Genomic DNA, 15,300 nt, shown 5'->3' with positions numbered 1-15,300 from the left:
TTATTTTTTTAAACATGTTTATAAAGCAAAAAAAAAACATGACCATAAAAGAAAAATAAAATATAATTCACATAAATCTTAAGAATTAAAATATAAGTGTATTGTAATAGTAAAGTGAGAATTATTTTAAATTTATTTGTATTTATAAATTAATGTATATGAAAATTTTCGTGTTCGATTAAAAATGTTTGGAAAATTATAAATATTTTATTCTCATTCATTATAAAAAGATGTCTATAATCACAATAAATTAGTGTTTTTATTTTGCTATGATATAATACAGAAAAGAAAAAAAAGAAAAAAAACTCAATATTAAGTATCTTGTTGAATTATAAATATAATACATACTAGAGAGAAAAATAGCACGTAGATATTTCAGGATACGAGATTGAGAATCTCTCCTGGAATTGGCCGCAGAGATTCGCTCGATCATTCCTTGGATTGTTTCCGAGTTGATGTGGGAGAAGGAGGGTGAAAGAGGCAGACGGGGTTTCCTGGAAACGTTCCCCTCTTCCAAGAAACGGGATGGTCGGGTTTTCTATTTTTGCGTCTATCTGTGCGACGCCCGCACATTGCGCAGGTGTATCGACGATATATATATATATGTGTATGTATGGATTTCTATTCCAGCAGGGATTGCACGGACGCAATTGCGCAGAAGACGGTGCGTGAAATAGACGAGGCTTAGACGCATGATACTACGTCGACACAAATGATTTCGTCTCATCTCGCTTTTCCCTCGGTAAGCATACTCGCTCTATCGTTCGTTCTATCGTCGGCTTCCTCCCTCTACTGCCTCCTTTTTCTCCATTCTTCCTCCTTTTATACGACAGTCTCTTTCACGTGTCTCGTAGCTGCAGCTCGGTCGATTCCCAAATGACATCACAACCGCTTGCCCATCTCGTAGTAACCGTGACCGTGATATTCAAGGTCTCGCGTAAACGCCTACGCATACTGTACTTGGCAAAAACAGGAAAGATAAGTCGAAAGAGAGAATATATTCAGAAACAAATCTATATCTGACAAGTAAAGAAATATTAGTGTAAAGCTCATTTTTTAGGCAAAATCTGCAAATTTAGAATCATCAACTTTTTAGCATATTTTTTTCACAAGATGGATTTTATAAATATAAATTATAAATGATAAAAATACGTAAAATATATAATTATGAATCTTATTCAAGTATGTATACTCTTATGTTATATATGAAATTATAGAAATTCTTTGTTCCAAAAAATTCTTACTACCTGCTACTACACTATATTTACAAATAATATCATAGAATATTATCAGAATTTTAAAATTTAAATTGTATCATTCTGTAACTAAAAAAATAGCAAAAGTTTTTCTCATCTATAAAGATATGAATGTGTCAAAATAATCAGGCAAAAATGTCAATTCTGCATATACACAAAAGCTATATTAAAAAAAAAAAAAACTTAATTTCCACTCTTCAGGCTTTTATATTCCTGAACTATATTCTCAACTTTTGCAAAAGCTTCCAAAAAATCGTCTTCCTCCAAGCCAAATTGTTTATATTGATGTAAGAAAGCTGCAAACTTGTAAGAATTCCATGCTTTATCCAGATATATATCCAGTGGTCGATGTATCTCTGAATTGTTGGTAATCAATGCTAAGAACTTATCTCGATTCAGAAACTTGCGTTGCTGATGCAAATGAGTAAATGACTCTAACATAATCCACTCTGGGTACAGATGTCTTTTCTGTAGATCTTCCAATATTACAGCATCATTCTCTATAGATTTGCCACGGGTTACAAGAATATTAGATACACAAGGACTATACATATGAGACACTGTTTTGCCCAATATAGGATTTGGTGTTTTTAATTGGGCATTTGTCAATTCCACTTGTGATTTTGATATTCGAAGAGTCTGTTTCAAATGACGTATATACACATCCCACTTGTGTGTGGGTTCATACTGCAGAGATGTTACAGGAATATGCGGAGTACTTTTGATCGTTGCAAATCTAAAATTGGGATGTGCAGCTATTTTGGATATTAAAAAATTCATATTGTATCTTGCATCGTTGATAGGTTGAAGAGCAGCAAGCAGATTCTCAGAAATGATACTGTTTATGTCATACAACATAGTATTAACATTCTTTAACAAACTGGTACTCATAGCATGCATCTGCTGATTCTCAAATAACACAGAAACGTCTGCTCTGTCTGAGAACTCGGCTAGAGTCAATATAGTATTGTAATTCTGAGTGCAGACTTCTCCAAAGGTGAATGGCAATACAATCACAGCGACGATAGCCTTAGTCTCATACTCCTCTCGTAGAATTTCAACCATACGGCTTCCAACACCTGATCCCGTGCCACCGGCCGAGCTAAGAAGCAGAAGAAATCCTTGGGAACGATCTAACTTTTCAATCTCTTGTCGTGTGACGTTCAACATAGTGTTTGACAAACGCTGGCTATTTATCTTGTAGCCGTAAGCCCAATTGTTGGCACAACCGCCGCCAGACTGACAAACGACGTTGCTCGTTCGATAGGTCCACGACGTGTTCGCATCCTTACATACCTTGCTCACTACCTTCTCTTCGGTATCGACGAGAATCGCCCTCGCGACATGCCGGCCGTGTTCTGTCATTCCGTCGAACCACTTTTCGATCGTGTTTTCTGCGTACTCGTAATTAGCTTCATAAGGTATGCCGGTATTCAGGCTCTCAAGATCGGAGGATACCTTCGAGAATAATTCGTGTCCGAGTTGATTCCCGCATTGTCCGAATTGTATCGTCAACATCTTCGAGTCTCTTCTGAAAAATTTCAACGGCTCGATATGTCATTGGCGCCTCCACTGTCTTTTTGTTATGTGTATTTCGAATACTCAGAGTAGCTTCATATATGTGCACGATATATCTGAAATAACTAGGATACGTTACCGTTTATTTGGAAGAAAAATTCAAGTGATATTTGAACGACAAGGAAGCGACCTCAAAATTCACATCCAGCCATTGTTTCCCGCCAAGAAAACTCTGTATGCTGTAACAAAGTGCATAAAGTGTAACCGCGAGTCGCGAGAGTGCAACTAAAGTGAAAAGTGAAGTCAAAACAAATACTTTGCGCAATCATATTTTAGTCACGCTCTAAACTAAACCGTATTGATTTACAAAAGTCAATAAAATTAATTAAGCTGCATTTACATTTCTCGCATTTAAAACTAATACGATTGATTCTTATTAACAAATCAAAATTTATGTAAAAAAAATTCACATTTTTTTCTATTGAACGACAATATTAGAAAACCACAAGATAAAAAAATTTATCTTTTATGTTGTGAAAAAAAAAAGAAAAAAAACGATGACTAGCATTCAATATAAATTCCTCCGCAAATTGCCTTTACACAAAAGTTATTTACACAGTGTCAAAAGTATGTTATATTCGCATAAGCTTAACGATAGAAATATCGATGAGGTTAACAAAAAACTGCACTGTTTAATTAATTATACTATTGTTTGTCAACAGGATTTCTGTAATCGCACTAAAAAGGGTGTGCGCGACAGCAGAAACTACTCGGATAATACACGAATTTATTGCTAATTCCAAGTCACTAATTCACAATGTATAATAGAATAAGTGTGCGTATGCAAAGAATACTTTTATGCGTGGTCACAGTGATTTTTGGCATCGCTTATTTATGCGCAAATCGACATGTGAACGAGAAGGATGTATCTTTGAAACAGCTTCTCGCTGCTGCAATAAGAGCGGCTGAAATCGGAGGAGCTGAAGTAGTGGCTGTGCACGATCAGATTAAATTCAAAATCGAAAGCAAAGGTCAAACAAGAGAAGGTAATTATTAATATCTATACAACTTGATATATATATATATATATATATATATATATATATATATATGTGTAACATACAATATATAAAATATACTTACATATTACTGTCATATTTTTTCTTTATAATATTTACATTAGTTAGTACTTTGTCTTACAATTTTGTTCATATTCTTAAATCAATACATTTTAGAGTATAAATTAAAATATGATTCTTTTTTTCATTATTTTTAAAGGAGTCAATGATCCAGTAACAGCAGCAGATTATAGATCTCATTGTGCCATGTATCGCGCTTTAACAGAATCATTCCCAGGAATTACTGTGATATCTGAGGAAACCTCACAGGATTGTGACAAAATTGTAGTAGAAAACATAAAGAATTCTGTTAAAAGTATTGATGGTTATAATATAAGTGACGATATTGTGAATATTAATGATATTACAATTTGGATAGATCCTCTTGATGCTACCAAAGAATTTACAGGTATATCTTTACTTTAATAATATTCTAGTACTTTTAATGAAATTACTTTGCAGATAATTTATGACAGAAAAAGTTATTTTTAAAATAATTAAATGCACTTTTGTTTAAACATAACTATAAATTGTAACTATATATATATAAAATCTATAAAAAAAGTAATATTAAAAATTGAGTTAATAAATATGATAGGTAATGAATATGAAAAAAATATTATCTGTAACTGCAATTTGATAACAATATTTTGGTCTTTCACTAGACATTGAAGAGGCATTGATTATTTTCAGGCTCAAACAATAAAAATAAATTTATGGAAATAAGACAAATACAGAAAGAGAATTCTCACACATACAGTACATAATAGCATAAAATCTATATTATGAATCTCAAAAATATTAATTATAGGTAAAAGCTATAATATTTTTGTTTTAAATAAATAATTTAATAATTTATGATATAGTCATAAAGAGAATTTGATACAAAATTCGAAATCTATTGAAATGTTATTTTTAATTTTTTTGCAATTTTAATTTTAGACATTTCAAATTCACTAAATTCTCTTCTTGCTTTTATTATTAACAAATTTTTTTTTAGTAAACTAATTTTTTTATGAAGTTTGTATCTTAAGAGATATTCAATAGTTCTGTATTTTTATATTCATGTAACTTCTCTTAAAGATATTTCCAAATATTTTATACTTTTTATATTTTATATTTTTAGAGAATTTACTTCAATATGTATCTACTATGGTATGTGTAGCTGTAAAAGGGCAACCAATTATTGGTGTTATATATAAGCCATTTGAAACGAAGCAGAATTACAGTTTATTCTGGACATGGACTAATTATGGCATATCAAGAAATTTAAAAAATTTACCCAAGGTAATTGTGAATTTAAAAAATATAATTCAATCAATGATAAGTATATATATATATATATATATATATATATATATAATTGAAATGGAGCAAATTTTGAAACATTATCTGGCTAATCTTTATTCGACAGACAAAGGATAATAGAACGCCTGTCCTGATTGTATCTCTTTCACATGCTGGGCAAGTTAAGAATACATCTAAAGTTGCCTTTGGCAATAATGTTGAAATTATTTCTGCTGCTGGTGCAGGTAAAAAGATTGTTTTTTTAAAATAATAATACTTTTATAATTTATTTGTCACGTGGATTTTCAACTATTAAGGCTCTTGATATATTATGTATTTATTTTTAACTTCATGTAGCTTTATTCTTTTCATGTCTTCAATTTTTGTTACTATTTAAAGATTTATACTATAAAAAGTTTTATTTTAGGATATAAGTTCTTGGAAGTAGCTGTTGATAATGCGACAGCATATGTTCATACAACTGCTATCAAGAAGTGGGACATATGTGCAGGCACAGCAATTCTAAGGTATTATTTAAATATTTTATTATATATTAGTCTAATATTCATTTGTATATTTTATTTATTTTTCAATATAGCGCTTTAGGAGGAACAGTGACACAGTTGTATGATCAGCAACCAATCTATTTTGGAGCTAACAATGCTAAAGTACTTACAAAAGGTCTCTTAGCAACTATGAGTGATCATGCGTGGTATTCTGAAAAATTTTTACATGACTTTCCATCTGATCTTCATTAATTAAAATACATACGAAGTAAAAAATTAAGGAGATGCCAGAGTCGTCCCACATTACTGACCAAAATCTAACTCAATATAACACTATTTGATAATAAGTAAGTTTTGCAATTTATATATACCAAATGAGATAGGTTATGCTAACAATTGCATGAAGAAATATTTGAATTTTTAGAAGTGAAAATTTAGCATACATTTCGGTATGCAAAATTTAGGACGACTCCGGCATCATCTTAAAAGAGACTGCATATTAAATTTTTTGAACGTGATAAAAAATTTGTGTTCTAAGTGATAAATATTAATATAGCTCTTATAGGCAATAAGATTACATATCTTCCAACTGTTACTTCATTAAGTATTTACTGTAAGAAATATATTTCTCATAACTGTATAAAAATAGACTTTTATACAATAAATCAAGTTATAAGAGCCATTCACAGTTTTGTAAATTACAAACTCAAATATTTTATAAAAATATATTAGTAAAAATCTAATGTGAAATAAAAAATGTTATTTGCAAATTAATTTATTACATTGATAGGTTTTTTATGTATACAACTGAATAAAATTCATATTATTTATATGACATTTATTTTGTATTTTCTCAGACACTTTTGTATAAAAAATGATTATTTGACTAAGGAGGGTAGTTTTACTGTATCTTCTAAAACATATATTACACACGTTTTTTTCATCTTTTTCAATATCTTGTTGAACTTTGCAATAGCTTTTTCAGATTCAGTGGGATTAAATACATCATTGCAAACATGCCTTATATATTTTTTAATAACTTTTTTTTGTAGTTTTTGTAAAGATACTTCATTTTTAGCTTCTACAATATCTAATATAGTCTTCTTCCAATCAAATGGATTATTATTTTCATTTTCGTTCGTTTCTAAAGTGGATGTTTTTGAAATTTTTGCAGCAGGTTGAAGGTCCTCTGACATTTGACCATTAGTTGATTTCAATCGTCGTTTCTTAGATTTTTTTTCACACCTATTATCACCATTAGTCTTGCACACTTTATCATTTCCATTTTGATGCTTTAAAGAATTATTTTCTTTGTATATATTTTCATTATTTTGATTCTCAACAATATTCTGATTGTCAAACGAATGATTGGAATCTATGTTTTGAATGCATGTTGCCTTATCTATTAAAAAACAAATATTCCAATTATATTTATTGTAACAATATATATATATATATTTTTTTTTTATGTATATTATTTATTAATACATCTATATTAAATCTATATATATATTAAAAAAAGCTTTAATGTTACTTGATAGATTTAAATTGCTATAATTACTTACCATTATTTTGTTCTGGAGTTTGTGTAGTGTTCTGTTCCTGAATATGTGTAGTAGATTCTTGACTTTGTTTATGTGCAGTTTCCATTTTATCCCAAACATTCTCCACAATTGTCATATTTACACGATTGCCCATTGCATTCCGTACAAAATTAAGGAATTTAGCCTTCTTTCTTGGTATATTTTCATACTTTGATAAAGTGTTAAGAAAGTTTCTTTCTGCATTGGATACATTGATTGTACCGTTCAGCAAATTGTTAACAACAGAAATCCATTCCTGTTGTTTGCGTTCGCCTTTATTCGCGTTAGGCTTTGCAACATAATCTTTTCCGCCGTATCGTTCAGCTTCAGTTAGACACTTGGTATGTACAATGTATTCTTCACCCCTTGAAATAATCGAAGATATTAAAAACGTATAAATTATGCGTGTGTACATGTATAGAACACATAATATTAAATTATTATATATATATATATATATTTGAAATGATTTTTTAATTTAATATTTATAAATTCTTACCGGAAATCCTTTAAGCAATCTGCACAGGTTAAAAAAGGTGCATTCCGGCACCTAAATTGATAATGTTTAGCCACTTTGGGCTTTTGCAATGTATCGCCGCAATGATTACAAGTGAAGACAACCATATTTTGCGATCGTTAATATAATTAAATATAGCAGTATTAATTAAAATAACTGTTAATGTATTTACGAATATGTTACCGAATAACAACGTTAACCTAATTTATAAACCTGATGAACCAGACACCGGACACCGGACACGAGACAACAAAAATCACAGGCTCACAGCAATCTAAGGTTACGTTCGTAAATCTACTTGTCGAAGTGGAGCAGCGTTTGATTAACCAATCAGAACAAGAGAAGCGAAAATTTGTCCCGATTGACCAATCAAAAACTATTATTTTACTCCGAAAAATAGAGCAGATAAAAAAATAATGAAAAAAGATTAATGAATTTTTTGATTGCGAAGATAAAAAAAAAATCTCCTTTTATTGTCTACTCATAAAATTAACAATCTAGAAAATTAAAATATCATCTTATAAAATTGGTGGGAATCTTCAACTGCACTTTTTGCAAAAGTTCTGATGCTTTTTCTTTTTTCTTTAGATCCTCTGTGGGTATATATAGTGTAAGTATATATAATTAATAGCAGGATTATTTTAATCATTTAGACACATTGAAATTATTTTTCTTAGTGACATATCGCATTTCGTTAAATTTTCCCTAAAGTAGTGTAATATCTGTTACACTTCAAGTGCAAAAGGTGTAACAGTAAGAGAACTGAAAGAAACAGATCCCACCCTCCCGTCCTTCATTGTATTCCACGTGCTTTATACATGCCGGTTGTGTTATTAAATCATGAGTATAATTATCAGATAAGTGTATAGTGTACTAGCTATATAATACTAAAAATAATACTAAAAATTATGAATTAATTATTTGCTTTAATTTTGAAAATTTTGTAAACTTATTGTCAGCTATAAATATTATTATACGCGACAAGGACGTAAGTGATTCATGAATGATGTAAACAATAGTAAGCTTTTGTACAAGATTTATATTGTAGCTTTTTTTTTGTACATTTACAAGAATTGAATGATGAATGCCCGAAGAATTACTGTATAGTAGTATTTATAAAATTATGAATCGTTAAATAAGTTCTCTAAGGGATAAATTAACAAAATGCGATTATACATTACTGAGAAAAATGATTTTGATGTGGCTAGATGATTAAAGTAATCCTGCTATCAATGAAGTTTCAATTATCAGAACAACTGTGGGTTAACAATAAGGAGTAAAAATAATGTCTTTAAAATTATTGCGTTCTTTAAATGCAAAAAGATACAATAAATTTTGGATACTTTATCATCGTTTGTATCAAACTGATAATACAATAAACGAACTAGTACCTGGAGTATCAATATCTCAAATAAAACAGAGTCTGAAACAAAAACAGATTTCTACTGTCGAAGGACATGCATGTATAGTTATAGAATGTCTTATATGTGACTTTGAAAAATTAAAAAAGGCTAAGATTTATATTAATAAGACAACAGGTAAAGAATGATAATATGACATGAAGATAATTGGTATATAGATATAATTAAAATAATTTTTTTTTCTTTAAAAAAACTCATTTTATTCAAGGATATTTTATGTGTGATAAATGTAGTTCTAAAGGTGAATGGAACATCTTAGAAAAGTTTTTGTTATTAACAAAATCGAGCAAAACAAATAATATACAAGAGTTGGAAACTTTAAGAAATACTATCAGAATTCAGGAAGATTATGTTGCAAAATGGAATAACATAATGAAATCTAATCAGCAAATGACAGATTTATCACCAGATTTATACGAGAAAATTTTATACACATTCTCTCTCCCAGTAAGATATTTGAGTTAATAGATATTTTAATGTGTATAACTTTATATATTATATGTAACTTATATATTTACATAATATTAATATGTTTATATAAATATTAAATATTAATCAAATGTTACAGAAAGTTTCACAACAAGATATCTCCCAGTTAAATGGAGTATATGCAGCTGCACCAACATTATTATATTTTCCATTAATTGCCTTTGGTAACATTGTCGTTGGTTACAAGACTCTTTCTAGTGAATCAGGATTAGAACAAACTATACCTATTTGCAATGTTGGTGGATATATCAGTTATAAGCAAAAAAGCAGATCTGATGGAACTGCAGTGATTGTGCCAACAATACATGATTTGTTAGCATTAGTATCTCAAAAGGCAGCAAATGTGATTATCTGTTTGCCATATAATTTGCAAAATTTACCACAGCAGCTGTTGCCAAGCCTAGAAAGTTTTAAAAAACTAATCTTATGGTTTGGAAATGACGAACCTAGCTGGTATACAGCCAGACAATTTGCTAAGAAATTAAATGAAAAGAGATGCTACTTTGTAAGACCAATTGACACACAACCTAGGCCTAAGTTAGCCATTGACAAAGGCTATGATCTTAAAAGTATTTTGGCAAATGCACAACCGATATGGCATAAAAGTATTACTACTTTCGATGATCTCAGGCAAGATGTATTATGTGATTTGCAAAATATAGATAAAGTTCAGGGTGTAAAATGGAAAAAATATCCTGCTCTAAATCGAATTTTAAAGGGACATAGAAGAGGAGAATTTACAATTCTAACTGGACCTACTGGTAATAGTTTTACATTAACTAAAATTTATTTTATATTAAGACATAAGATAACTAAATATTATTTGCCTTATAGGATATATTTTTATACATGTCAATATATTTTCAGGTTGTGGAAAAACTACATTTATGAGCGAGTATTCATTAGATTTAGCAATGCAAGGAGTTAATACATTATGGGGCAGTTTTGAAATCAGGAATGCTCGGTTAGCTAAAACTATGTTACAACAAATGGCAGAGATGTCTCTGGAAAACAATTTGGACAAGTTTAACATATATGCAGATGCTTTCAACAAGTTACCGATTTATTTTATGACTTTTCATGGTCAGCAGAACATCAGAGTTGTTATGGATGTATGACCATATGTCAAATTATCTACAAGTAAAAAATTTAATATTATGTACATTGATTATTTGTTTTATTTTCAGGCAGTTGAACATGCAACATATGTGCATGATATAGCTCATGTAATAATTGACAATATGCAGTTTATGATGGGCATGTCAGATGAATCAAAACACATGGATAGGTGAGATAAATATTTTAAAGATTTCTTTGTAAAAAATTACTTTATTTAAACAGAATTACATCATAGATTTTGGAAACAGGATAAAATCATAGCAGAATTTAGAAATTTTGCTACAAAGTATAATTGTCACGTCACTCTGGTTATACATCCAAGAAAAGAACGAGAAGAAGAATTGACGACTTTATCTATTTTTGGCAGTGCTAAAGCAAGCCAAGAAGCTGATAATGTATTGATTATACAAGATAAAAGACTTACTAGTTTACGAGGAAAGAAGTATTTGCAGGTATATTTTGTCTGTAAATAGGTGATACATCTTCACACAACAATAAGTATATTGAACTATAACTTTTCTTATTGTATAGGTTGCAAAGAATCGATATAGTGGAGATTTGGGTATAATGGTTCTGGAATTTGACAAAACTAAACTCAGTTATGCACAAAAGAAGAAAGCAAAGTCAGAGGAAACAAAAGAAGAAAAAGAAACTTTTCCTGTAGAAAGCTGAATATTGAAAATATCTAGTAATAATAGCTTGTTACCAAAACCAAGAACATTACAAAAATACATATGCATCAATTTAAATTTTAATTATTGAAATATATTTTGTATAAATATCTACAAAAGCTGAAAAAAGTATTATACATTACTTAAGAAAAGAAGAATAAGAATATATTTATATATTTATAAGGGATATTTGTAAAATAAAATTATTAAACTATGTGATTCATTCAGGTTCATTGCAAGTTTCCTGTTTTACCGATTACGTACGCCCACGCTTTGATAATAGCAACAGAAAAGGAGATCATGTCGGATTGTCTCTTGGTATAATCTGTTTCTGCACTTAAATCTTCTAATAGATCGCGTTGAGAGACGCATGCGAACGGAACATATTAATTTTATACGTGCATTAGCTTTACACGATGACACTTCGAAAATATTACTTTATTTACTTCGTTATTAGTCTCGCGTGGTTTGCTACGTGCGATGTAATTTCGAAGGAACCCACTGTGTTAATCGCTATTTTGGTCAGAAATAAAGCCCACACATTACCGTATTTTCTGAGTATGTTGGAACGACAAGATTATCCCAAGAAACGAATATGTCTCTGGTGAGTAACGAGATGTAACCTTACTTTACTCCTACGCGCCAGCAATGTCATGTGTCAGAAACTCGCATGAAAATATTTAAATTCATCGACGTAATGAATATTGACACATTAATAATTGAAGAACTAATCGGCGCAGATTAATTAAGAATCCTTTAATCAAATAATTAAGAATAAATTCGTTGGAATATTTACACATCTCTTATCACAAATTGTTTTATAATTATTTTATTCAGCGAGATTATGTGCCTTTAATAATAAGCGGACGAAGAAGAATTAGTTCAAAAATACCTTAAATTAAATTCCTGTTCGTCGGAAATTTTCGGAAAATCGTTCTATATATGGAATTTTTCGTTGTCTTACGTTTCGTGCACGTCTTACGCTTCGTTTCTCATTTTATTTTCAAACAAAATTTTTTACAAACTTGAAATTGTCCGTCAATCGCACAATTAATGTGACGTGTTCGGAATTATATCGTATTTTATACCTCGACACAAAAGGTGAGCGTAGACGATCTATTTACGAACCATCATACAACAGGTGCGCATGCGGTGAGTATATCGACGTCATATGACGTCACTGGTCACGGAACGAATGCGCAAAAATCGTGGCTTCGTTCAAATCTATTTCACGCACTTTTCATTGTAAAAAAATAATGCAGTAAATCTGTAAGTATCGCTTTCCTAATTTTTGTAAATTTTGTAAATTTTATTTTTTAATTCTATCGTTGAATAAATATTTATACAACATAAACCGAAACGTGAATATAAATTAAATTAAGCAAAAAAAGAGCAAAAAACGAGTGAAAAAGAGAGTAAGCTCTCACACGCATTTGAATTTGAATCTCTATTTTACATGTTACATTATTACAATTAATTTTTTTTTATATGATTTATTTATATCAAGTGTCATATATAAGACATACAGAAGATTTATCACGATCAGATAAAACAATTTTTTACATTGATTGTTTTAGGATACGCAGCGATAATAATGTCGACAGGTCGATAGAGATATTAAATAAGTGGATCAGTTTGGAAGGCGAGAAGTATCATTCCTTGAATGTTCAATTAAATGCAACATCGACGAGGTTTGAGGATGAAAGGGCATTTGCCGATTGGTCGCCCCGCAGATTTGCGCACGTAATAGATTTGCGTGAACAAGCGCTCAATTATGCGAGAGAAATATGGGCGGATTTCATATGGGTATATATGAAATAATATGATATATTATATGGATGAATTTCTATAATCTTAATCTATTCCATAATCTCTCTAATAAAAAAAAATTTATCTTCAGAGAATAAATTTTTTACATGAATAATTAATACACAGGTTATTATTTTCAACGACAAAGATATTATTAATTTAACACAAAGTTAACTATATGAGCTGAAAATTCTCTTATAAATAAACTATAAATAACATTTCAATAGCTTAAATATACTATATTTATCGCATAAAATATTTGTTTTATTAACTCGCTGTTATTTGATGTGTATATATGCTATTTTTTATATATTACACTTACAATTATTACATTTTACACTTACATATTTTATGAATCTTTTTTTTGTCACTTTAATTTTACAACGATTATCATAAAAATTTATAAATTTATGAAGTTTTTCAAACGTACACTCTATATGTACCTATGTATCATCTTTTCATCTTTATCTAACTTATTTACTGGAAAAAAATAAAATTTTTTACAGATGCTGGATGCTGACGTTTTTTTGACAAATTCGAACACTATGCGCGATTTGGTACTTAAGGGACAGACTGTCGTGGCACCTTTACTGAGATCGGACGGCATGTATAGTAATTTTTGGGCTGGAATGACGGCGGAATATTATTATATACGAACGGATCTCTACGAACCGATTTTATTTCGTGAGAAAATTGGATCTCACAACGTGCCTATGGTCCATAGCGCAGTACTTATAGATTTACGAAGATATGATTCTGATCGTCTGACTTATAAAACGGAAAAATTGATTTCCTATAATGGACCCGAGGATGATATCATAACTTTTGCTGTAGGAGCAAATAAATCGGGTAAATACTTGGACAATCTCGTATCATATTAAACTTAATATATATACTTATCATATGTATGTATATTATATATATATGTATATATGAAACTCTATCATATATTTAAAATTATCACTTATCACTTATACATTATTCGAAATTATTGATCTTTGCTTGGTTCACTTTTAATTCAATTTTAGTTTAGAAAAATTTGATTTTTCTTGAATATTTTGTAAAAAAATAGTTTATGCTTACGTAACACATACAGCATATCTTATTTATGTCATAGATGTACCATTATTCGTGTGTAATGATGAAATTTATGGCTTCGTCATGGTGCCTCTAGAAAATGAAGAAACTATCACGGAAGATATGCAACGGTTGACCAATACAAAGGTGGAAATATTAGGTAAGTTTGCTTCTATATATATATAATATATGTGTGTGTACGTTGAATAATAATATGGATAATTTATAAATAAATAACTAATTAGATGTATACAAATAAAACACACAAAACAGAGTAAAATTTTGAAATACGTAAAGATTAATTATTAAATAAATCTAAATCGACTTATGTATATTCTTGCTGTAAATAAGCTTGCTTTTCATTAAAATTCTTTTTTTTATATGTGAATAATGATTACGGAAAACGACATACTTATTATATAATATTGTCATATTGAATATGTTAGTTTATATGATTAGATTTGTGTTTCTTTTGTACAGCATTTAACGATTATTTGCCGTTGTCCGATGATTTGAGAGAATTCGTGATATATCCAGAGAAGGATACCTTGGGTTTGGATCAAATTTACATGATTAATCTTGTAAGGAGACCAGAGAGACGTAAAAGGATGCACAGACTTCTCCATGAACTTGGTATTAGGGCAGAAATTATCGATGCTGTGGATGGTAGGTAAGTAACATGAAAATAAATATTTGTTATAAATATTTGTTATAGAAATCAAAGATGGATATAATCAGTCTCGATAGATATGCGTGTTAATCCTGTTGTTCCATCTATTTTGAGCAATTTGCATTTTTAAAATATGATAATTCTATATGTTCCATTTTTAGGTATATATTTATAAAATGTAAGAAAAGAAAGAAAGAAATATAAATAAACAAATAAATAAATAAATATATATATATATATATATATATATAAAATAAAT

At 29.6% G+C, this 15,300-nt stretch overlaps 5 protein-coding genes across 9 annotated transcripts in view; 3 read left to right on the top strand and 2 right to left on the bottom strand.

Moving 5' to 3' along the window:
* The first annotated feature begins 636 nt into the window (after positions 1-636).
* On the top strand, positions 637-5,937 carry LOC140662909 (putative inositol monophosphatase 3). Of its 2 annotated transcripts, none has more exons than XM_072886620.1 (7): positions 637-742; positions 3,497-3,820; positions 4,053-4,301; positions 5,019-5,179; positions 5,307-5,424; positions 5,607-5,706; positions 5,778-5,937. In XM_072886620.1, exons 2-7 carry the CDS (start codon positions 3,592-3,594, stop codon positions 5,935-5,937), a joined length of 1,017 nt encoding a protein of 338 aa, XP_072742721.1. In that variant the 5' UTR covers positions 637-742; positions 3,497-3,591. The 2 variants fall into 2 exon arrangements, with proteins under 2 accessions (XP_072742721.1, XP_072742720.1); XM_072886619.1 differs by lacking the exon at positions 637-742 and adding an exon at positions 3,067-3,401.
* On the bottom strand, positions 740-3,048 carry LOC140662905 (tubulin delta chain). The gene is made up of 2 exons (XM_072886613.1): positions 2,914-3,048; positions 740-2,787 (listed from the first exon to the last, which is right to left on the bottom strand). The coding sequence occupies exon 2, from the start codon at positions 2,772-2,774 to the stop codon at positions 1,440-1,442; it is 1,335 nt and encodes a 444-aa protein (XP_072742714.1). The 5' UTR covers positions 2,775-2,787; positions 2,914-3,048; the 3' UTR covers positions 740-1,439.
* On the bottom strand, positions 5,803-8,063 carry LOC140662908 (uncharacterized). The gene is made up of 3 exons (XM_072886618.1): positions 7,768-8,063; positions 7,251-7,633; positions 5,803-7,087 (listed from the first exon to the last, which is right to left on the bottom strand). The coding sequence occupies exons 1-3, from the start codon at positions 7,890-7,892 to the stop codon at positions 6,564-6,566; spliced, it is 1,032 nt and encodes a 343-aa protein (XP_072742719.1). The 5' UTR covers positions 7,893-8,063; the 3' UTR covers positions 5,803-6,563.
* A 507-nt stretch (positions 8,064-8,570) lies between these two features.
* Positions 8,571-11,620, top strand: Mtdna-helicase (mitochondrial DNA helicase). 4 transcript variants are annotated; one of them, XM_072886608.1, is made up of 8 exons: positions 8,571-8,773; positions 8,994-9,323; positions 9,415-9,653; positions 9,775-10,456; positions 10,563-10,807; positions 10,883-10,983; positions 11,050-11,266; positions 11,346-11,620. In XM_072886608.1, exons 2-8 carry the CDS (start codon positions 9,071-9,073, stop codon positions 11,484-11,486), a joined length of 1,878 nt encoding a protein of 625 aa, XP_072742709.1. In that variant the 5' UTR covers positions 8,571-8,773; positions 8,994-9,070; the 3' UTR covers positions 11,487-11,620. The 4 variants fall into 4 exon arrangements, with proteins under 4 accessions (XP_072742709.1, XP_072742708.1, XP_072742710.1 ...); XM_072886607.1 differs by having other exon boundaries at positions 8,571-9,323; XM_072886610.1 differs by lacking the exon at positions 8,571-8,773 and having other exon boundaries at positions 9,185-9,323; positions 9,440-9,653.
* Positions 11,621-11,757: 137 nt separating this feature from the next.
* The window catches only part of LOC140662904 (glycosyltransferase 25 family member), a 30,383-nt gene continuing 26,840 nt past the window's right edge, over positions 11,758-15,300 (top strand). Inside the window, exons 1-5 of the mRNA XM_072886612.1 lie at positions 11,758-12,089; positions 13,063-13,291; positions 13,801-14,143; positions 14,412-14,531; positions 14,852-15,041. Coding sequence (XP_072742713.1) covers positions 11,902-12,089; positions 13,063-13,291; positions 13,801-14,143; positions 14,412-14,531; positions 14,852-15,041 — 1,070 coding nt within the window. The 5' untranslated portion in view covers positions 11,758-11,901. The remainder of the gene's footprint in view (positions 12,090-13,062; positions 13,292-13,800; positions 14,144-14,411; positions 14,532-14,851; positions 15,042-15,300) is intronic.

Source organism: Anoplolepis gracilipes, chromosome 2 (genome assembly GCF_047496725.1).
Source record: "Anoplolepis gracilipes chromosome 2, ASM4749672v1, whole genome shotgun sequence".
Taxonomy (NCBI): Eukaryota; Metazoa; Arthropoda; class Insecta; order Hymenoptera; family Formicidae; genus Anoplolepis; species Anoplolepis gracilipes.
This window is presented reverse-complemented; position numbering and strand designations above follow the sequence as displayed.